General features: G+C 40.3%; 1 protein-coding gene and 1 long non-coding RNA gene across 2 annotated transcripts in view; one reads left to right on the top strand and one right to left on the bottom strand.

The window, feature by feature from the left end:
• Nucleotides 1–24531, bottom strand: part of LOC6609711 (potassium voltage-gated channel subfamily H member 8) — a 28795-nt gene that overhangs the window by 3647 nt on the left and 617 nt on the right. The window contains exons 2-15 of the mRNA XM_032716016.1: nt 24371–24499; nt 20941–21051; nt 20680–20799; nt 19096–19233; nt 14984–15228; nt 14263–14491; nt 13621–13784; nt 9909–10110; nt 8558–8737; nt 7944–8062; nt 7357–7437; nt 4095–4190; nt 1652–1805; nt 958–1082 (exon numbers count right to left, since the gene is read on the bottom strand). Coding sequence (XP_032571907.1) covers nt 958–1082; nt 1652–1805; nt 4095–4190; nt 7357–7437; nt 7944–8062; nt 8558–8737; nt 9909–10110; nt 13621–13784; nt 14263–14491; nt 14984–15228; nt 19096–19233; nt 20680–20799; nt 20941–21051; nt 24371–24499 — 2093 coding nt within the window. The remainder of the gene's footprint in view (nt 1–957; nt 1083–1651; nt 1806–4094; nt 4191–7356; nt 7438–7943; nt 8063–8557; nt 8738–9908; nt 10111–13620; nt 13785–14262; nt 14492–14983; nt 15229–19095; nt 19234–20679; nt 20800–20940; nt 21052–24370; nt 24500–24531) is intronic.
• Nucleotides 22306–23615, top strand: LOC116800535. Its single transcript, XR_004361466.1, has 3 exons — nt 22306–22514; nt 23019–23273; nt 23486–23615. It is a non-coding gene; the product is annotated as an uncharacterized LOC116800535 (long non-coding RNA).

Below are 24531 nucleotides of genomic sequence, written 5' to 3'. Positions count from 1 at the left end.
GGAGATAAAAGCAAAAGGTAAACGCAAACACAAACACAAACACAAAGCCAAGGACCAACGATGCCCAGAGACAAAGGAGAAACAAATACAGAAGTTTACCGTGGGGAAACTATGCATAAATTAAACACATTCCGCAACTAATTAAGCGACAATAAAATTGGAAATTACCGCCCAAAAAGAACGCGAGGGGAGTGGCCTCCAATTGCCAGACAAGAGTTTGTGGCAATTAATTAGGCGTGAAGCTCTTGAAACCTGAACCGCCCCGAGATTATTGCCATAATTAGTAAGAGTAAACGAGAAATCCAAGACGCGGATAGAAGGATACGCAAACCCTCAGATTCTCAAGCCCCATTGACTTCTCTGCAAAGAGAAAAACAAAAAATAAAAAACCCGGTGGTATGCCAGGCGAAGAAATTCAAACTGCTGTGCACTCATCTTGAAACCTCCTGGTCCTTCCTCTCTCAAAACCGCTGTCCCTGTTAGGATTGAAATAAAGTTTACGACGAACAGCCTGAAATTGCAACTGGCCTAATCCTTAAAGAACTCCAGACTATGATAAAAAAATAATTAAAGTAGCGGCAACTAACTGTTCAAGCGGCAATTAAGCTGTTTTATTCGGGTATTTACCCGACAGCTACATGTTTTTTTCAGAATTTTAATTTATAAGGTATTTAAAAGTTGTATACTTATTATTTAATAAACTATTTTGAAACTTTTCTCCTTAACTACATTTCAATGAAGCATAAAGTCCTGCTGCCCGGAATCAATTCAGAACTTCCCCATCACACTATCTATCATATGAATGCATTCCATTCACGTTCGGCCTTGAGTTCCCGTCCTCCAGTGGCCGGTGTAAAAATAAGTTAAATTTAATTACTGCACAACCCAGTCCATAAAGCTGCCGATGGATTTCATATTGAGGGGGAGTGAGGAGGGATCCATGCCATGGGGCCTTACCTTAATATCGCTGCTGCTGCGGACGACAACATCCTGGCCAGCACTGTTGGTGGTGGCGGTCATCTGGCCATTGCTGGTGGCCACCAGGTGCACATTGATGTCGGAGCCGACCAAGTCACCCTTACCTGTTGGGGAGACGAAAAAAGGTCAGCACTATACAGTACAATGAGCATAAAAATAGAGCCTGGCATTTGTCTGGGCCAAGTAGTAGACCAACTTGATGGCCCTGCTCAAGTTGATGACACTGCCTGCCATGAATGAATAAACAACCAGATGACTGCCTCACTGTCTTGGCCAAAGTGCAAATGGTTTTCAGGCAGCGGAGGAGCTCCGAAGCGAATGAACTGGCGCGAGTTCAATAAACGCTACTAGTCGAAACATAAACAAAATGAAAATTTGACAATCGATACGTGAAAATCAACAGCAATTTAAAACAAATTGAAGGCAGAGAAAAAAATGCTCTAGCAAATTAAAATCAAAATTTGGTAAGTAAACAGTTAACATTAAATACAAATTTAATTAATAATGAGCGATGCAAAAACAAGAGTAATTTAATTAGTGACAACATTTAAAGATAATAAATATACCAAAAAAAAGTTCTCTAAGCAAATATAGCAAAGATTCTTGAATATTTAATAAAATAACAAAAGAAAAGCTAAACATTGGAAACTTAATTCCCAAAGTGCATACTCACCCAGAATAGCTACCACCATGTCGTCCTTGATCACCTCCATGGATCCGTTGCACAGATAGTAGATATAGTTGAGGGCATCGCCTTTGTGGATCAGATACTCCCCGGGCGCGCAGAAGTTCGTCTTGATGTGCAGGGACAAAAGTTTCAGGCAACCCTGCAATGGAAAGTGTAACAAATCGGTGGTTCAAGTAAATGCGATTCTGGTTCGGGCAGGAATTGTTCGCCACGGTCAGAGGCATTTAGCATTTGGCTCGGTCGCGTTTTATTTGCGCAATGAAACAAAACGGCAACAGCTGTGTGTCCTTGCCCCGGAACGTGTCCTGTGGTTTAGAACCGACCCAGCAACCCATTGCCCCATCCTTTCACAGAAATCAACCCACCCACCAACGCATTTGGCCACGAAAAGTGGCTTAAAGCGCGCTTATAACTGTTGAGTGGTTTTTGTTTGCGTTACTTTGCCTTTCTGAATAAGCTTTATTAATGTTTGCAGTCCGCCTTTGTCATTCGGTCCGGTCATTCGGTCGTTCAATTCGCCCCGTTTTGTTTGCTTTCAAACTTAGCTTGAGTTGCATTTCATTAGGTGCCACCTCCCTTTTATCCTTTCAACAAACTGAACCACAATCGCATTACCACGACCTCTTGGTATCACAGAAAATCGGGGTCATAGAACATCTTTGAAAAATTATCAGACCAGAACTCCTTAGCGATAGACTATTAATTTGATATATAACTAAAGAATCTTGCTAACATGCATCACCTATTCCTTTGTTATTTGAATAAGTTTATTAGTTTAGTATTAGTATTAGCCATTAGTTTTCCTCTTCCTGGTAATATGCAACAATGGAAAAGCAAACCCTTCAATGATATTAATTATGTATATTCCTTTGTTTTCTTTGAAAAATATTCGCTGTGTTAATCAGAACAATCCGCTTAACAGGAACCATATTTTCCTTTTATGTATTAAACAAGTATTTTATATGCATTGTCAAAAATTTGATTGAAATTCCTTGTTCCATTTTTAGCACAAAATAAAGCAGATGCTATAGCAACCGATTGGTATTTGGAGCTTTGATCAGAAAAGCATTCGCTTTGTTGTTTTTTTTTATTAAAAATATTTGTATCTGCTTTTTCAACATGTTTGTTTTAACGTCGAATTTATCTATCTATCTATGTGCATCCATGTTTAATTGTTCTCATGTGACTCTGGCAACTGCATTGGGTCATAGAACTTTCGACCCATGGAGCAGTTGAACCGTAGATGCGAAATCAATTACTGCACAATCTGTAGCTTAAGCCAGGCGGCTTTTACCAAAATGATTTCCATCTGCCCCCCATGCTCCAGCGGCAGTACAGTGAGCACCCACCGCTTTTGGCGGTTGACAAGGGTATTGACATTGGCCATCGCAAACTACTCGACCACACTCACACTGTTGCATTCGAGGGGATTTCGGCGTACAACTTTACTGTTGGCCAAAAACCTTTTTCATGCTTCGCTTCAGTCAAACGAATGAAACTTGGCCCGCAGGGCAAAGGGAAGGAGGCAAAATCCTCAGTGAGGTGGCTCGTAAACTTTACCTGTGGCCATGCGTAGGCAGGGGATTTGTAAAAGTCTAAGATACTTTCTATTAATATAGCTTGCACCTTTAACAAGTTTTATACGGGAAATATATAAAAGTATATAAGTATAAGCAATATACAAATGAAATGTTTAATTTTCACCTATATGAGACTATCATAAATGAATAATTCATTTTTGATAAGTGCCATTAATGTAAGCCAATTTATCAAAAACTATAAATTCTGAATAAGTTTCATATATATATTTCATATATATAACTCTTTCAGCATATCTGCAATATTTTATGCACCTCCTCAAAAGTCCTTGCCCACATCCTTGTCTGTGTGAGCCACTTCAAACTTTCATGTGTGCGCATTTGCTTATTTGTATGCGGTTGTTTGCGTGTGTTTGAGCTTCAGAGCGACAAAGGACGAAACGAACGAAGCCCAAAAAACGTTTCAGTTAAGCCCGCAGTTAACTTTTGACTGCTCGCCTGGCCTTCGTCTTCTCTTTGTACCTGACCCCCACCTGTTGGCCCCACCTTTTGCCCCATAACCCCACACCCCCCCTTTCTCATTGCTGCTGATTATTTTGCCATCGCAGCCATTTCGTTCCATTTGTGTGGAGCTGAATCGCTTTCAAAGCGACACATTCTTCGACCCCTGGAAAAGAGCAATCGCACGGTTGCACTGAGAAAAAATATTACGACTATCCTTAAACAATTAGGTTCTTTATTCCTTCTTAAAATAGTGCTTGAGGAAATAATCTTCTCAAACTTAATTAAGCTACTTTATGGTATATTGTTAGCCCCGAATAAAAATTGAAATTAATAAGAAAACATTTTATTCTAATACAAAATTTCGTTCAGTGTAGGCTGAAACTCACCTGGGAGGCCGCCTCGAATATCGGCAGCTGTAATATTTCACGATGTAGATGCATGGAAACGTCGCCACGGAGCTCCTCGGGAAATTCGCGTAGCGTCTGCAAGTCGAGGAAAAACCGAATGAAAATGAGAGTCGAAGATGAGTGGAAAGGCAAACATAATCACCACCCCACACACACGCACACGCACGCCCAGGAGAAAAAGGAAAGTGGAATATACACGTGAAAATTGAATCGCTTGAAAATTGTGAGGGAAATGCTTGGCATTATTTTACCCTGGCACCGGGGAAATGTTGAAGCTTATCTGCTTTTGCTTGTTGTTCAACTGCAATATGTAATACAGATGGAAAAAGTGTTCGTAGATGCGAAAGAATTGTAAGATACCCAGTAACTAATGAGCATTCAAGACTTTTTGTGTTTTTAAGATAAATAATAAATTAACAAAATTATTAAGGGAAATCCTTTACTAATTACAAAAGGATTACTAATTAATTTTATATTCCTCCTAAGTCGAATTCTAACCAAAACCAAAATGCCCCTTGATTTTCTACAGTTTCCTGCCAGGGTATAATTATATTTTTCCTTCATTTTTCCTTCTTATATTTTCCATTGGTTCGTTTCGAGCGTATTGGATGGGAATTGTCGGTGTATCGGGATTAACATGGAAATTGAAGGGAATTTGCATCTTTCTTGCTTGCCCACCACACCCATCTATTGTTCCGACTTTCATCTCTGTATTTGTCCATATGCATGTTTCTAGGGATTCCAATGGTTGATTACGCTCGAGTATTATTCATGTGGATGAAAATCGCGCAAAAATTCGTTGCCAACTGGACCGCAAATGATATGGCCAAATCTGTGGGCTTAGCCAATTTTCAGCTTTCGGGCTTTATATTCAGTGTAATGCTTATGGTAAAGTCAACTTAATTGTATAAATAGTTGGGCAAATTGTGTGTTTGTGCTTGAACATAATAAAGGCCAAAAGCAACTAAATCAATTTCAGGCCGGCCAGATCGTAATTAAAAATTCACAACGAATGCCAACGCAAAGTGCAACTATTTCTGGGCAAACTAGATGTCATCCCATTTTCAATTTCATTTTGGTTACGTTCTGGTTACTGGGAAAACTACAGCTGAGTTCAAAATAATAGCAACGCTGCTAGGTTATATAAAAATTTCTTAACTAATTGTATGTATATTTCTATTTTAAAGCCAGCAATTAGAACTATTTTATTAAACGCAGCTGTATTTGTTTATCAGGAAAACGAAAGGTACTTTTGCTAAGCAAGCACAACTAAACATGGAAATATGTTGAAAGTTTTTCCCGGGTTTTGTTTGAGTTTTGCTGCTTTTATTGTATGCCTTTTTTTCGGGGTCCCCAAAGGGCAATTTCCAAAGAATTGTTATTTATGGTACATTCCGTCTCTGTTTTCCCTTTTGTATTCACTGAAGTGTAAAATATTTTACATTAATTGCGCACATACTGGCCAAAAGTGGGCGGTCTTCCGTTATTTTTTTTTGTTTTTTGTTTTTAGCATGAACCTGACTTGAAGTTCCCGCTGGTGGACTGTAAATGGGGGATCCCCACATTTCGCCAGTTAATTTTCATGCGCAATAAATTAACATTTTAATTTAGTGCCAGCCCAGTCAACTCCCCCCTCTGCCCGTCCAATTTCGGTGCCTCAATTCCTGTGGCATCGACAGGTCGTGTGCGTGGGTCTGTCTATATTTCATGTTTGGTCTGTAATTAAATTAAATTCCATTAAGGGATGCCAAAATTCCTGAATGCGCAAACTTGAAGGCAACACGAAAATCGGTGTTAAACTGCAGTTAATAGGTAAGTCGAGATCCTTTCCCATCGCGTGAAACCAACTGACAGTTTGATTTATGCAGCATATTTACGTGCATGAAGGTTAAACTAAATAGACAGTGAATGTAATAATTTACTTGCAGGCTTAAGCCATAAAATTATATATTTAGATATTTTATAACCAACAAACTTAAATGTATCTTTCTTACTATCAACTATGTCTTTTATAATTATAAGGGGCTTAAGCAAAACTTAATTTAATAAAGGTGCACAAATCGAATGCCACTCGCAAAGCAAACTAGATCGTGTGATAAAAGTTGGTTTTATTTGAAGAGGTTTTTAATTAACACTATTAAAGGAGGCGAGGGGGGAAAAGTTGTTTGGCATGGCTCTCTGCTAATAGCAATTACGAGCGGAATTGCTGCTCTTTCGACTGCGCTGCGCTCTTTTTTCAGTTTTATTGTGCGAAAAGTTGGGAAAATAAATAGTTTTCATCGCCCACCTGACTGCCAGAGAAAAGTTAAATCAAGTTAAAATTGCAAAGTGCAAAGAAGCCCCAAAGATTGATTTCTGTCGACCAACAATAAGCTATTTCCATTCTGCTGCAGAAAAGTTTCCCACTCAAGTTCGAAATTATAGTGCCACAATTGCAAAGCCGATAAAAATAAACAAGAAACAAAGGCAACACAAAACCACATGGATACCATTAGACTTTGAACTAAATTAGGAAGAAAGGGTAGGCAAGTTGGGAACTTAATGCACTCGACTGCTTTCACCCAGAAGATAAGATACACAAATGGCATGTCGTCTTCCCTTCTGCTCGAGTTAATGTAATTGTAAAAATTTTTAATTAAAATGCAGATGGCCACACACATACATACACGAATAAAACAATGACACATATGATTCCGATATTTAATTTTAACTTTTCTACAGGTGCTAGCAATGTGTGCGGTTGAAATGCCAGAACACGGTTGACCAATCAAAGGTGCGCCACACATTTGGCATTTGACCCGCAGCCAATCCATAAGTCACATGTCGATCTAAAGTACTGTATATATATGTTAACCCCACGGACATTTGCTTAATTAAGGGCTCAGACGTTTATCGGAGAGGAAAGGCCGCTGGCACTGACGATTCAGTGGCATTCTGATTCTGGATCTGTACCTGAAGTTTGAGTGAAGTCAGTCAAGTCGAAGCCAACAAGAGACTGCTGCGTCGACAACTTTGCCAATCATATTTTTGGGGGTTGTACTACAGAGAAACAAAAAAATAGTTCCATAAAGCACAAAAAAGTGTCATGGAAACTAAAGGAAATGGGATTCATCTCGTACATATCTTATTGAATATTTATTGAATATATTATTCCCCAGTGTACTGTCTTCAATATTTATGACACACACTCAAACGAATGGAGACGGATATGCCTTTGGGCAATCGGACGCTCGATGCTCACCTCGTATATATCGATGCCATGGCTGAGTGACCAGCTGGTCTGAAAGTAGTCCTCGATGCGTTGCTTCAGCTCCTTGGGCATCTGTAATGAAGAGATCATAAATTATAATTGCATTCGCATTGCTTCGGTTTACCCCTCTTTTGCCATCTTGGCGTTAAATGAGATGCGAGGCGCGCTACTTTCACTTCATTTGCATGCATTTCGCGGTTGAGAGCCGCACAAATGCGCTTAATTGTGCAGCGCATTGCGTATGCGGCGTGGGTGCAGCTCGTTGCGTATACGCCGCGTGTGCTGCCTAATGGAGCGGCGCTCAAGTTTGCCCCATCAACAGGTTGTAGGCCACGCAAACACGATGCCCAGGAAGGAATATGCTGGAATCAGCAATTCATGGCCTTGAGCGCCCGTTTCCGTTCCATTTTCCATTTCCTGCGCAGCGTTGCATGGCATATGGAAAATGTGTGCTGCATTCTAATAAAATCCATCGAGTGGCACTTCTCTGGGGTCCCTTCCCGAGGGGTTCATTTATAACACGAACCCCTGCGGCCGCTGCAAATCTCAATCGCAGTCCTCATCGAAATCATACTCACATTGTGCAGGGCCACAAAGTCCTTTAGGTCGCGCCATTTGCTCTCATATAGCGAGCGACGCGAATACATCCTTTGGATGATGGCAGTCACGTTACCGAAGACCACGGCGTGCATCAGAGCTGGGTAATGAAATGGATGCGATATATCATTAAATCTCGGGTTGGCCAACCAAAAAACGTAATAACAGCTATGAGCGGAGCTCGTGAAATAACATTTGGGCAGCAATTTTTGGCATTGATAAAGTAGCCTCATTACTTACGTCCTAGTTCCGGTTTATGGTATGAAATTTTGGCACAATTACCCAAATTTAGAGCAATTTTAATGTTTAAATGTGACAACATAATAATGTTGAGATATCTCTTGCCATTGAGTTTTATACACTTTACAATAGTTGTAAATAATAATGGATAAGTATTTCTAGTAACTATAGAAAGATGTTTAAAGTGACAGCTATATTTTTTATATAAATTATTAAAATAATCTTAAATAACTTAAACCATTTAAGCAACAAACCCATAACATTTAGGGAATGCCTTCTCTAAATACTTTTTAACTTGAGTGTAGTTTCCCTTCTCTATAACAATATTTTGAAATTCAAACATTTTGGTACCCACCGCCAATGAGCATCATGATGATGGTGAAGACCTTTTCGGCTGTGGTGTTCGCCGAAACGTTGCCAAATCCCACGGAAGTGAGACTTGTGAATGTGAAGTACAAGGCCGTGGAATACGTTTCCGCCGTGGTCAAAATGGCGACGGAAGCGTTTTTCCTTTCCGCCAAAAGCTGCAGCCAACCTGTGAAGAATACTTGAGGCATTTAATACGACGGGAAGACAGAAAGAGGAAACAGAGAAGAAAACTGGTTTAGTAGGGCGTTTAATTACAATTTGCAGGCCAAACAAATTGGGCTTATCAAATTGACAATGACTGGGCCTAACTTTCCGACATTCAGTTTGTCAGTCTGTCAGTTCGTTCTGAGATCGTGTCAAATTCCGGCAAAACTGTTTAGCAACGACCGGAAGCATCGGGCGAAACTTTTCGTGTCAGTCAGCTCTGAACGCTTTTTCCACCCACTGATTAAGTGCCAGAAAATATCATGACTAGAACTTTTTCCCCACGGCAATATGTGTGTATACACCACTGAAGAGATGATTTGATTCGATTTGATGCACTGTGCGCTAATCCGTATCAAAACTTTAAACCTCGACTAACACAATATTCATTAACCACACGTGTAGTGTGTGTGTTTGAGGTGGTCTGGGAGGTTTGGGTGGTTTGGGTGGCTTCGGTGTTCTGGGTGGTTGGTTCGTTTGGTTTTCGGTGGACCAGGTGGTGTGCCTTGGCAGACTGCGGCCCAAGGGAGCCGGAAAATTCAGTTGGCGTTCAACGACGACCTGCTCTTTACTGTTGACTAACCAACTAACGAAATTACCTTTGGTACACACTCCCAAAACTCAAACCAATTCATACAGTTGTGGCCGAAATAATAGCAGTGGAAATGCAAAAATTACAGGTTACTACGCCTAGTGGTTAACTAAAAAAATATAATAGAAAATGGTATATTTGTGAAAACAGACTTTTTTAATGTGCTTTTAATATAAATGAGCTCGAAATGAACTACTTCTTTATTGTTTTAATAAACTTAGGTTATGTGATATTAAGCCGTATGTGTTTTGGTGCAACAAACAAATTTCTAAATAAGTGCTCATGTTATTTTTTTATAACATAACCGTAAACATAGCCGTAAACATTTGATTTGTTGCACCTTCTGCTAAAAAGTTGTTTACTAACTTTGAATTTAATACTATTGGAGCATGTACTGTTTACACATGAAAGAAGAGTGCTTGAAATGTTTTCCGGATGTGTGTATGAAATATATTCGTTAGACAAATTGGGCTATCACATCGACCCCACCTGTGCCAGCGAGTGTAACGTGGCAGGACCTTCAGCAGAGGAACAAACTCACCGATGTTGCTCTCGGGGAACCACTCGTACTCCTTGACCGCTATCACATACCAGATGCAGGCCAGCCAGTGGGCGGCCAGCGTGAAGGAGAACATCAGCAATGTCAGTATCATGGCCGTGTGCTGCGAGTATCGATCAATTTTTTGCAACAGACGAGCGAGCCGCAGGAGACGCGTCAATTTCACAAGATGGATGTGCGATTCCTGCGTGGAACAAAAAACAAAAAAGTGCATAAAAAAGTTACATATAGTCAAATGACGCACTTCAAGGTTGTTAAAATGTAGGCGTACAGTGACGAAGGGCCACGCCTCTTTCGCGTTGCGAACTGTCCATTAGTTTGGTTCGTTTTTTGCAGCCGCATTTTCCCGCCAGCTCATCCTCATGTTTAATTTTTTTTTGCCCGCCCTTTTTTGCCTACTTTTCAGGGCATTTAAATGTACGCATTTGGCGTCCCACTTTTCCGGCCATCTCAATTTTTTTTTATATTCATTTGACCTGCCAAGGGTCCGCACTAAAAAATCACAGAAAATTGTCAACTTCCCAGAGCCCGCATGGTTGGGCTGAATAAAGGACGAGCTCCGAAGAAAGGATGTCATCAAAAAATGAAAAGATGAAGTGGCTGATAAATGGAAGGTGGTTTATAAGTCTAATGCAAACATAAACAAGCTTATCGAAGGGCCTGACCCGAGCGTAAAACTTCAGTAAATTGAAGGCTAATGCCGTCGTTTAACCTAAGATGAAAATTTTTATTTCTCGTTCGTGATTGCCGCTGACGAAGCCTCATCTCAAGGGCTGCTTAACGAGTACACGGAAAAAACTGGAAAATGCGGAAATCACAACTCTTGCACCTAATATCAAGTTCATAATATTTGAATAGACTTTAACAAAACCAAAAATGATTTTAGCATTTTTTTCACTTTCTTGGGAGATCTGAAAATGCAATATGCGATAGAAGAAAAAAGGTGATGAAAACGTAACAAAGTGTTGGCAGGAGATGGGCTAAGACTTGCAAACAGTTGAGCTCGGGCATTTAGGTAGAGTGTCAATAGACGAACAGCTACGCCTTTCTTCATCTCTCTTTCATTTCCAGTCTACACGCACTATTGCACAGACAGTGCGTATCGAAATTGTAAGACTGTCAACTTAAAGCTCTTTATTTCTTGTTCTTATTTTCAAAGTCTCATCGTGCTTTTTTTACCTTTGTATTTGTACCTTTAACATTTTTGTTAAATTTTTAGTAACTAAAGTTCTTAATTAATAGTATGTATTACTAGTAATACTACTAATATAAAATTTAAGTTAATTTTTTGGTATTAACAACACTTTTAGTTGACACTGTAAAAGTGCGTAGGTTTGCTGCTTACGTGAATTACAAAGGAGAAACACGACATCTGGGCGAATTGTAATTCACGTTGCAATTTGTGCTGCGCTTTCACTTTCATTCTAAGCTTTCCACTCCCCTGATTTTCCGCCCACTTCACCCGATTCCCGCCCCCAAGCACTGTCTCTCTCTCTCTCTTTGCTAAAGTTTTCCGCCTACTCACGCTCCCATTGTCTACTTTTCACTTTGTGTGAGCAGCAATGGCGACAACATCTGCACAACAGCAACATCTTGGCGCCACAAAGAGAAAACTTCATCATTCAACTGACTCGAATTTTTCCCAGTGAGTGACTGACTTTTTTGGGGTCTCGCAGATAATTAAAACTTTGGCATAAACTAAATATGCAAAAGTTTCAAGTGCATTAGCTCAAATTGTATGCAGAGTGAGCAAGTATAAAATAAATACCAAAGTGTATAAAAATGTAAAAGTTTAAGCCCCAAATACATTCATAAATGACTTCTGACCAACTTTTGCTTTTGCAGCAGAGAGTGTCACAAATTTTTACAATTAGAGAACATTAAAGTTTTATCGAAACTTTTTGTGTCAGCCGCTTAGCACACGCCACTGTTTTTCCAAAAAATAAGCCAAAAGAAAACTTTTCCAGTCCGCCCCAGAACGTGGCTAAATTTCCGGGAGCGGAAGTCACAGTAAGTGGAGGGGGGAAAAGCGGGACCAAAGCCGCTTGTATTTGATCAGTGTATCCAGCGGAAGTTGGCAAAGAAACAGCTAAGAGAAACCGCAACATAATGACGAAGCGGCAAAAGAAAATCAATGAACATGAGTTCGAACGAAATTAAGCTTCAACAGAAAAAAGTCCGTACAGCAAATCGAAAGCGGCTATAGATAAAAGATTGCGAAAAAGACAAATTTTAATTAAGTTTAATTGAAATGCTATTTCAAATATTTAATGGCTCTTTGAAACATGGCACAGTGGTTCCCCCATATGCCAAAAATCAAGAAATCCATCACAACAAATTTTTGCACAGTATTTGCCAACTGTCTCTAAAAATTCCAAACTTCTAAGTGGCAAATCGGTTTTTGCTAGATATGTAATCAAGTCGTGAATATTCGTTGCAAAATAATTGAAAACAAAAAAGTTTTTTTATTTTTTGCATTAACTAAATTAATAAGGTTAAGAATAATTTTCAAGATGTCAAACATACAAATTTTATACTCAGATTGTCAACTTCCTTAATTCCAAGTGCAATCTATGTGAAGAGCTACTGTAATGGTATTTGTTAGGTCGACCAGGATATCCTTGGACTGTCAATAAAGGCAACGACAGCGTTCTCCACTTGGAGCAATCAGCGCGCTGACCACTTCACAGGAGGAGGTGGCTAGAAGAAGAGTCCGACGAGCCAAGTGAGAGCTGAATAACATAAGCGCTCTGGAGGACTGCTCCATTGTCCTGCGATGACCGCTCGAGGGTTTTTTTTTTCATAACTGCACCTAAGGCTTTAAGCTGCTTTTTGCGGAAACTGCAGAGCCAAACCAACACACATTTTTTCTTTTTGGTATTTAAAAGTACGAGCGTCTATTTTTGCTGCACATTTGGGTCATGGCTCTGTCGTTGGCCGTCTACTTAGCTAGTAATTAAAACGCGGACTAGCCAAAACAACCAGCCGTGGATGCTTTGGCCAATGTAATCGGCTTAATGAGCGTCAACTGCTCTCCAAAAGGGTCAAGTGCTGAGACGGCCTTTTATCCCAAAAAGTTGTCTGAATGCATTTGGCATTTTGTATGTTTGGTTAGTAATACGAAATAGAGATTTAAACTATAATATATGAAATGTGTTGCGGGAATACAACTTTCTGTTGTATTCATATGATTCTGGGTATTGTGAAACAAGTTGCTTAATGGCGAATTATTTTAATTGCGTTAGCAACTATCTTTATCTTTATTTTGTTCATGCCAATGCTTAAATGTTAGACCCTAATCGTTGAACAAAGCTAACTTAATTTAACATTTTGCAACCCAACTGCACATTTCTGTATAATCCGATTAGGTGGCCCAGTGCAAAACTGTGAGCTTTGAATATGCATAATGCATGTGTGGAAAATAGTTTTATGCAAATCTCTTAAGGCCATTTACCACTTGAAATTTGGGCCATAAATTATTAATGCCAACCCTTGGGACAAAGCCGCCGGGCGGATTTACCAAATTGGCCCAACAATTTGTTTGCCAACTTCAACCAAAATAGTATGGCATTGGAACTATGTAAGCACCAAAGATAATACAGCAACCCCCATCCCACATTTGCAAATCCAAATCTGGGCTTAAAAATTCATGGTTTGTAGGCCAAAATTTATGCTGTGAATGGCGATTACTCACCTCGCCGTCGTACAAATCGGACGCGTACAGGTGATCAAAGGGCAGCGCGGCCAGCAGGTCCAGGGCGAACCATCCTCGCAGGTAATTGATGGCAATCTGCTTCGAATTGGAGACAACCTCGCCCTTGCGCGACACGAAGGTGGTGCGGAAGTTTAGCAGAATATCTGCAATAAAACGGCAATAAAGGTTAGAGCGTTGAAACAATGTTTACAATTCCCGCAACGAGACAAATTCAATTCCCAACACCTATCAGCATCATCCCGTCCAGACGATGAGGATGTGCGGATTATGGTGATTGCGGCACTGGTCGCCACAGGTGGCCCATAAAGAGGACACCAATTGATGTCCGTTTCGTGGAACGGGGAATGGGTTAGCAGCTAGTGCGGTGATGATGATTGGTCACTAGGGTACCTCAATAACTTCAATTACTGATTTGTTTTGTTTATTGCTCAGAACTCATAAATAATATATTACAAAAATTAATCAAAACATCATCATTTTAGGAACTAAATATTTTATAAACTACTTTGTTACATACAACAATAGCTCCATTATTAAATGAGTAATATAACGTATACTTTTATTCGAGCATGAAATAAATACTTTTCTATACCTTCCATCGAGTCCATACAATCCACTTACCTACAATGAAGAGCGCCTCCACAATCACATCCGATACCTTTGTCTGCCGATCCGCTTTGGCAAACGCGGCATTGTAGGGCACCATGAGGGCAACGTAGAAGGTGGCCACCAGAATCACCCAGTCCCAGATGCCCTTGAACACCCCGTAATGGGGCAGAATCAAGCGTGACTTTTTTATCGACTGGGTTTTGTACTCCGGAAACGGCGCCTCCGTTGAATGCATAAAGTTCTGCAAAATAGATTGTGGCCAATGGCATTAAATAAAATCGGGCGCAAAACACGGAAAGTGAATTAAATTAATTGAATTCTTAAAACGATTAGTTGCTAACCGTTTTTTAATCACATCGAGAGGTTTTCCAATCAAACTAAACGTTGTTGGCCACAAAAAAAGTTTCTACCGTGTCTGTTTTTTCGTGCAACAAATTAGTTTTTCATCGAAAGCCATACAACATTGTTGTTTAAATTTCATTAAACTCTCTTTAGATATTCAAAATATTATACAATATTTGAACTATAACTATTTTACATATCAAAGACTCAACTTTTTAAGCTTGTATCAAAGCGGACCACACTCAAAACCACGAGGTAGAAATTAAATTGAGTTTGACGCGGGACATTGATGTTAACTACGTAGTTGCTAATGGTCGGTTTTCTGTGCCGCCCACTCATCGAGTGGGTGACCCAACTCAACTGGCGTTCGTTCCTCCAGGGTTATACTCACATTGCCCAGCTTCAACTTGGTCTTCACGCCACCCTTTTCCGGCTTGTAGTGCCCGGATAGCTGGTAGAGAACCGCTCGACTGCGCCGTCGACCCATGTTGCAGCCGGCGGGAACGTCCAGATTGTTGCCCTCACCCGCCTCCGTATCCCCGTCACTGGCAGCCGGTCCGCCCAGACCGGGCAGTCCGCCCAGGCCGAGCATTCCGGCATTGGAGCCGGCCCGGAACCGGGCGCCCAAAAGGGCAGCTGTAAGGGCAAAAACTTACAGAGTCGCAACAAAACAAGCAACGCAAACAAAACCAGGCAGTGGCAAGGATAATTAAGGATGGGCAGGTTTGGCGGTTCGTAATTACAGTGATTTACCGGATCGATTTGTGTGTGTGTGTTATAATAGAAAGAGCACAAAGAGAAAGAACACATAGAATTTGACACATAAGACGTTATGAATTAATTGGCATGGTTAATTTAAATTGGTGTTTTTATTTTAATTCTCCTTAGTTAAATCGTATTGCGTTTGATTTTAAACACACGTTTTTAAAGCGTCACAAAATTGCAGGTGTATGTGGTGCATGCACTCCCTCAGAATTTACCTCGTCTCGCAAAAGATTTTCATGAATTTTGTCGACTTTCCGACAAGTTAAATACAGCTTTTCCCCCCGGACTCCATTTATTATTTTTGCTGACTTTCATTTGAGCAGCTTAGTGGGAGGAAAAGATGAAAACTCAACTTTTACAGATGGTGTTAGCTTTTGTGCATTAGCAAAACAAAGTTTCCTCACTAAATGCAGGCTTTGCTTTATTGTTTTTGCTCAGATTTATTTGAAAAACTTTTAAATTGCAAAAACACAGTTTAATTGGCCGAATGTACAAGATTGTACAAGAATTCGATCTACTCTCACCTTTGCGATACTGAAACCCCAGCATTGACAAACAATTAATAATCGCCTTCAGTGGCCGACAAATATTGGCTAAATCCTGGTCAGGCCAACAAATCAGGCGAATAAACATCATATTTCACAGCCGAACAAACAAAGCTCGAGCAAAATAAGCTAAAAGTAGCGCATATTTGGCACCGCAAAGAGCCCATTAAATTGAACTTAATTCTATTTGAGTGTGGTGTCTAAAAAGGACAAGCTATAAATAACAATTAGCTGGATGGTGAAAAATGGAGCCAAAAATGAATTTGATGCGTTTCGCAAACCCAAACGTGTACTAATTATACACAAAAACAGCAAAGAAAATTATGCAAATAGCCGCCAAGAAAGTTGCCATTTTTTCCTTGTTTTCATTTCGTTTATTTTCCCTTCTATATATATGAACAATTTTTGACCAAAATATGATTCCAATGTCAGGTCCCGCCACCCACATAAAATCCAGTTTGACTCCCTTGCTGTCATATCAAAATGCCAATTAAGTCGGGACGGTCACCTCACGGATACATATACTTTTCATCCGAAACCGAACAACAGCCGTTGAATAAAAAAAAAATATACAAAAAAGGTCAGGGAAAAATTTAAAGATACAAAAAAGACCTCATGCATACACAAATGTTTTTTATCGCTGCTGCTGGCATGGAAAAAAGTGAATTGCTTTAACGAAATGAACAGGCCTAATGACGTGTGAAACGATGGTCATCATCGCATAACTGTCACAATGCGATAACGATTATGATCTGATGATAATTCCATTTCGAATTCGGGTTCATCAAAATGTGCTTTATCACAAATTTTGGAAAATTGCTCGCCTAATTAGCTGTTTTCACAGTTTTCAATGGCTAAAACCCAAATTTGGCTTTTGTCACGGCATTAATTTCCTATTGACAAAAATCGGCACTCAAGTTATCCAGGCAGCTTGATTCCAGCTGGAAATTGGGTTTGCCAAGGTTGGTTGCCTCGGACCTAATTTCATTTACATAAATTAACAAAAATTGAATCAGGCTTTGTGTTTTGGCTTTGGTTTGAGTGTAGATTAATTCGATATAAACTGCATTACATTTGACTGGTTTCTGGCCATATTTGCTTGGCTGCCACTCAATGAGCAAGTTAATGAAATTCATTACCGAATGTTGCCCGTCGTGTAAATCTCTGTCTATCTAACACAATTACATGTGGCAAGTACTGGACGACAGGAGGCACGAGGGCGATAAGTGCGTTTTGCAAGTGCAATAGGTGTTTGTGGCACTTGCAATCCAAGTGCGAAACATGCAACATCTGCCAAGCATTTGGTGTGAATTGCAATACCCTGGTAGCGAAATGCATGTGGGGTATATAGAACGAAAGCAGCAGTAGAGAAGTTATAACTAACTAAAATTAAACCAGTTGAAACAATTACAAAACAATAATATTTAAATACCCTTAATATGCTATAAAACTGCAAGGTAATATTTAAATAGGAATAGACTTCTAAATTTGCATCTGCCAATACAAACCCTTCCCAGTTTACTCTCCATTTAAAGTCCCATCCATATCAATACCCTGAGCACTAAATAATTTAAAGCTTCAATGCCAGGTGGTCCATGGAGCAGAAGGTCCTGCTGGCCTGACACTCGAGTATGCAGTGCAGCAAATCCTCTTAGGATTCTCCTGGTCGAACTTCAAGTGGCTTCTGCTCGGTTTGCATGACCCGTAAATCTGCAGGCCAGAAGACAGGCAAACAGACGGAAACAACAGATGAATAACGATGGTAATAAAGCTGCAGGCCAGAAGGTCAGTGGGCATGGTGGGGCATGGTGGGTTTGGAGGTTGAGGGCACTAGCTTGTTTTTTATCCCTGCATTAGCAGAATTTCACGGCGACACATGCGATTCCGAGTAGCGAATGGCCAAAGTGCCCAGAATAAGTTGTGATGCTGTCAGAACTGTTCGAGTGGTGCATCAATATTTCAGCATTTGTATCCTTTGGGGATCCAGCCAGCACACGTGTGCCGGTGTGTCCAACTTTTTTGTCTGATTAATCCACTAAATTAGGTAGAGGGCATATTTGATGTGGCTCAGCGGGAGAAGCAAAAGGACTCGTAGCAACAAAAGAAAATAAGGACATTTGGTGCGAGTTAATTAAAGTGAATGCGTTGATGAAACTCCGCCGGAAAGCCACTATCGATGTAAAAGATTACTTTCTCTCTTTTAGTTCTGAACCAAAGTGCGAATATTAAATGCGACTGATTGCAAATGTTATCATTACGTATTCATTAAGTTTTTAGCACACTTTCGGCCGCTTATCGACCAGATTATAGCCACAAATCAGTGCCGACACGACGAAAACTGCGCATGAAAGACGAGATTTAAATTAACGTTGAAATATGGTACGCATACATCTAGTTGTCAGGGACACGCGCTGGTGGAAAAAAGGGGGAAACGGATGAAAAAGTCGGCAAAGGACTCAAAAGGAGCGACCACAGCCATGCGGAGTGCCTTCTTCTTCCTTCCTTCCTTCCTGCCCGGCATCTCGGCCAGAAAGCTAACCAAAAACTCTCTCTCTGCCAGCAGCAAGCGAAACCAAAAGTTCCGCAAAACTTTATAGGAATATTTCTGGCCGAGAGCTGAGGTGACATGCTGACATAGCCCGAATGAAGGTAGCATTCACACATTTTTTTATGGCTCTTGACTGTGGAATACTCTGCACGCAGATTTATTGTCACAGCTTAAGACCACATTCTCTTATTTGCTGAACAGCAAAAATTAAATGTTTTTAAGCTACTTAATGCATTAAGAGGATAGGAGTAGAGTTTGTAGATATGTTGATTTCGTTTTTGAACTAAGAGTTAAGTTAATATATAACAACAATATGGAACTCATAGAGTGTATCCTCTGATATTTATTCGCAAATTTGCCGCAGTCACATTGGAGCCATGTCACAAAATTTCAGGCAACTTCTGTGGCTGAAAGCTAACCGGTTCATGATATTTAGCAATATCTTCCTATCTGAGGGAATGCATCAGTGTCAGTGTGTTTGGGCTTATGAGTCGGTGCTTATTAATTTATTATATGGGAATTGAGTGTCTGCGTGTTTGTGTGTGTTTGTGTATTAGTGGGTGTTCTGTGGCTTTTGTGCACGCTTGGATTTTCGACAGTTGGTGTTTAGCTAGTGCATTATTCATACCAGTTGCTAATACTTACCGCTATCACATTCCTCGTTCACATTCATCTCCAGCATCTTGGTGTGCGTGATGTCCTTGTGGGATGCCAAAAAGAGCACCACATCGCGCTTCTCGTTCTTGATGGGCACGATGTCGAACAAACACCAGAAGGGGGCACCTGCAATGAGTTTTTGCTTTAATCAGCGGGCTCAGAAAGTGATTTTCCACAGAATCGCGTATACGCCACGTGGCCTGCGGTCGCTTAGCGCAATATTTGGCCTTGCAGAGTTCAACACGGCAGTGACTTTCATTTGCGGCTGCATAATTGATGCCTTAGCAATGAAAACCAAACTTCGATGATGGCACAACATGCGCAAATAAAAACGGATAAGTCCAATTGAGCTTTGGCCCAATTTTTAATTAGCTGTTAAACGCTTTCAAAACGACAGCAATTTATGTGGCTTGAAATTGATAAATAAATTGCATGGCAATTCAATTAGACCGCAATTATTGTCCTGGCCTGCATTTTAATTATCTCCCGCTAATTAAGCAACCAGCCCGAGGTCAACTAGATCCAGTTCGCCCTAAGTCCGCCGCAGCCAATGCATAATTAATAAAACATAGCCTCGGCACACACGAGAAAAAAATGCTGAGGGGTAGGAAAAGGGTCATCTCTAGCAATTAATGGAAAATTCTTAACAGGAGTTATTGATTGCACATATAAATATTTGTCTTACTCATTTGAAATATGGTATTTTTAAATCTAAGTGCAGTATTTCTTCTAGTGCAGGCACCGTTTCGCTTGGAATTGGTTACAAGTTTTAAACGCTTCGCTAATTAGAAAACTTACACGCAAAGTTGATGGATCTATCCATCTTGGGCTTATCTCCGCGTTGGCTTGGTCTTGATTAATCGTGACCTCATTAGGACTACAAAATACCGCGGCCTGGACGTGCGAAAATGTTAAGAGCACAATTTATTGTATGCCCAGCTAGTCGACGAACCGTGGCAGGCAGCAAGGATAAGGATCGTTGTCCTTTGGGACTTGAACATGAGCGCGAAGCCCCCCGAGAAAACCGCAGGAAACTAGTTCAAGTCTGTCGCGCTTAACTCAATCAAAAACAGTTTTCCATCGCTACAAAAATAAGATGGGCATGCCACAGACTTACTTCACTTGAAAGACAAGAGGGGTGCGTTTTTCTCGGAAAACTCTGCAGGTGAGACCACAATTGATTGGCAACTTTTCACTCTTGTACTGATAACTTGTACGACTTTTGTCATTCGTGGAAAACCAATAAGTCACGCTATATGTAGACAAGAATAAGTTTTCCAAGGAAAAGTGCGACAATGAAAGGATACGGAGTAGTAATTTTCATTCTCTATAATAGAAGTTTTGTAGTGGCATTAGAATCAAGATTTAGATTTTTAATGATGTCGCGTCCCAATTCTACTTTTGACTGCCTAAACTTAACAAGTTTTTTTGTGTGACCACAGGCAACGAAATAATTTCCTTATCTGCCACTTTGCGCACCTATTTTCATGAACATTTTTAATTAAAAACGAGGCAGATGGAAAACAATTCTCGCAGCATTCCCGCACAACGGCAATTTGGCGGAGGGCTTACCTTCCTTCTTGTAGAAAATAACCTCCAGCTTCAGTTCCATCTTATTGGAGAGACTTTTCTCGATTTGCTGCTTGTGCTCCTCCTTCGTATCCGGTCCGTAAAGGAAATGACATGAGCAGCCTGTTTCGTGTACGGCGGAATTTGGGGCCGGAGTTTGGGTTATTTGAGTTTTGTTGGCAATTGAATAAAAATGGGCACAATACATACAAATGAGTATTCAAGTGTTAAATAAGTTGAGTCTGTCCGATGGTTCGTCCTTACCCTTTTGCATAATTTGCGCGCGTGAATATCCTGTCAAATCCACGAACCCATCCGAGCAATAAACAATTGGATTGCCATTTGCCTGCGCATTGCCAAGCACAAAGTTCGAGTCTGAAAGTGGAGGAGAAAAGTTGGATGAACTGGGGGAAAATTGGAACGACTGGCGGGGGGAGAAAACTGTGGGCATCCCAGTTGGGCTATGGTGAAGGATGATGTTCAGCTGCTTTTCATTTGGCATGAAATATTGTCCCGACAAACAACGGTAATAAGACAAGTCCTGCTGCGTGTCCTTTTCATGGAAAAATAAGACTGACGGACTCAAGCTGAATTTCGCCTTGAAATGCACATTTCCATATTGCCAGAAAAAGGGTATTTACTACCATACACACTTTTTGTTATTACACAAGTAATATTATTTATTAAACTACACTTCGCATTAAATCAATCCATCAAAGCAAATATATGCAATCAGAAGTCCTTGCAAAACTCACTTTTATAAATAAAATACCCGTTTTTTTTAGCATATTTCATTTTCTTTTCGAACAAAGCCCCATATTGTTATGAGCTTAACCTTTCCCTTTTTATGGCTTTGCCGTTTGCACTTGACCTTCATGTCTGGGACATTCTGTCATTTATTTTATTTTTTGTGCAAGCGCTGAAATAAACTCAAAATCTCAACAGCATTTAATTAAATTTTCCTTCGAGTTCCGGCGAGTGCAGGAAATGAAATTCTTATGTGCCATTTGGTCAATTCCGAAAACAGGATTCTGGCTTGGCTCCTGCGACGATCCCGAAAAGGATAAATCCAGCAAAAGGTTACTTCCCAGGATTTGCGCTGTGTGATTTTATTTATAGCATATCCAGGAAACACAATTCAATGCGAACCAGCTTTTCCCAGCGTGCTTTCCTCTTTATTTACCTTTTGAATGCAATTTCATAAATAGAATCGCTCCCCGCCCACCCAAACTCACTCACATCCTTGCGAACCTATACGACCATCCCACCCTGTAACTGAGGTCCTGTGAATAGAACGAGTGCGATCGTAATTGCCGACACAATGGACAGATTACATGGAAAGTTATATATGGATAGTCTGGCTGTGGACGGAACAAATTGAATTGAAAGACAAGCCGGCTAAATGGCAGCTCAAAATGAAAACTCATAAGGCACAGCACACAATACAGCTAATCTGCATGTGTGTGTGTGCTCGACAACAATATCAACCAGTCTTAGATATGTTCTACAAATGGAAAGTAATTGCAATAATCGCATTTGTTAGCAATCAAGGTCGTGTTGTCGCCGTCGCAACGCTGGAAAGCTGCCAGTAAATTGTTTACATTCAATATACATTACTCAATGGTTGGCCTCTTGCCGGGAAAACTGTAAACTGATTGTTAAATACTTTATGCTGCTGCCGCGCCGCAATAACCAACAAATTAAAAGCAAATTTACTTAATGTATTGCATCAATAAAAAGTTCGGGCAAAGTGCTGTGGTCGCATTAAGAATGAATGTGCATGTGGGAAAAATTGAATTTAATTGTTTGCACTCCAATTAGTGACTGTAATAACTGCGGTAAGTGCAAGTTTATGTATCAAGTGTCAATATTTAAAGTGCTAAATTTGAATGGACTCTTCGAGGTGCACAGGACACGTTTTCCAACAGTAATAATTAAAACAGCCTGCATTCACTATTTAAAGCAATGGAGAATTTAATTATTTTTACGCATTTACGATAAATTGCACCATATTATTTTCAGGTGAATATAAATCCGATTTAAACATCCCACTCTATTCAAATTTCAGCATTAATTGCTTAAACGTATTTATTTCATATATGTAGTAATGATAGTTCGTGAAACTTTCCGGTAACAAATATGGAACACACATGTCTAGGAAACAATCTGTGGAAAACCGGAAGTGAAATCTTTTTGTTTGAGTTATTTAACTGCTGCCGGCAACAGAGACATCCATCCACACGCTCAACTCACTGACTGCGGCTCATTTGATATGCTTATTTTATTATTTATGGCTCGTAAAACCTTTTTAATCCTCCTGCCGGCTGAGCATTTCATTTCAGAGTTTCGTGTTCGCAGTTTGTGACTCGCAAAGACAATTATCGCTTCCCTATGCCTGCTGCTGGTGTGCGAATAAAACAATTAATTTATATGATGGGGGACTGACATGTTTTCTCGAGGCAGCCGCCCTGCAATGTCAGCACGTGTGTGTCCTGTCAACGATTGCCATTGGCGAAAGGAAGGAAAGGAAGCTGAAAGTTGAGCAGGACTTGGCTATCTGGGACACAGATTATGGCCCAAATCAATCGATCGATCGGGTAAGTGCAAACAAAAGATGAGAGCCAAAGACAAAGACTCTGCAAAGATAACAAAAAATATGCTTTCCACTCTATCGACTCTAAAGTTGCTCGGCCATTAAAGCATACGTTTCATTTTCTGTTTAAATATGAAAGGTTCTTAACTATTTACAATGTAAGCATATAAAGGGAATAAGTAATTTAAATGAAATGTTGTTGCTTTCCTCTTCCAGATCATTACATTTGATTGCGCGGCAAGAGCAGGGGAAATCTTTCGGCAACCAAACGAGGCGCAGTTTAATTTACTGTAAAACATTTTTCCTCTCAAAGGAATTCATTTTGTTGAGGCTTCCACGAAGCTTTTCTGTATTGTGTTTCGCGAAAAAAGGCGGCCTCTGTGCCCATAGTTTTAATTTCTCCGCACACGGAGCGGCATTTTGCATGCTCCACGAGCAGATTTTCAATAAGGATAAGGTCCTTCTTCGCGCACCCACATACATAACACACACACACTCATACATATAGCACAACAATTCGTGACTGGTCGGCGGTGGTCCCTACGCACCAACACTTAACTGACATCTCCCCCCAAAGTCCCTGGTGCCCCAAAGATTGGATAAGTACACGGCAAAAAATAAAAAAATTTATAAAAGTAAAAAAATAAATACTTACAAGGAGTTTAACATTGAAAGCAATATTATAAACTCAATGATAAGCCAATTTTTAGTAATTTTTTTGGTAATAATGTTCTGACTATAATATTTTTAAAATAAAACAAAAAAAATTAAACTAAACATCACTCCCGATAGTAAAAACATTTTCTCAAGGCAAGAAAAGATGTGTTTACTTTTTTATCTAATTCTTCTCAGTGCTGGGAAATCTCCTCTCAACTCAATTTCTTTCAGTGCAAGCGAAGGAAACCCGGATGATTATGCCCGGAAATCTCTTATGCGCACTTTTTTACGAGTTGGCCAAAACGATACGGGCCTTGGCTTATGCAGACTTCAGTCCGAGGCCGCTCAATAAAAAAGTGTCATAAATATTACATTACGAAAATCATATAAAACTCAGACTTGGAATCGCTTAGCAATTTGCATGGGCATGGACATTTCACTTACGGGTGCCATCGAACCGGGTGGCGATGGTGTCCAGGAATGTGTTCTGGGGCGCTAGCAGCCCCTTGCGGGCTGGCATGGGAATGGTGGGGCCGGTGCGCCTCTTGAAGCGCGGCTTGGGGCGTGGCAAAGCTGCAAGTAGAAGGCGGGGGGAGCCATTAATT

This window comes from Drosophila sechellia, chromosome 2R (genome assembly GCF_004382195.2).
Source record: "Drosophila sechellia strain sech25 chromosome 2R, ASM438219v1, whole genome shotgun sequence".
Lineage (NCBI taxonomy): Eukaryota > Metazoa > Arthropoda > Insecta > Diptera > Drosophilidae > Drosophila > Drosophila sechellia.
The sequence above is the reverse complement of the archived record's forward strand: the minus strand, read 5'-3'. Positions and strand labels throughout refer to the sequence as shown.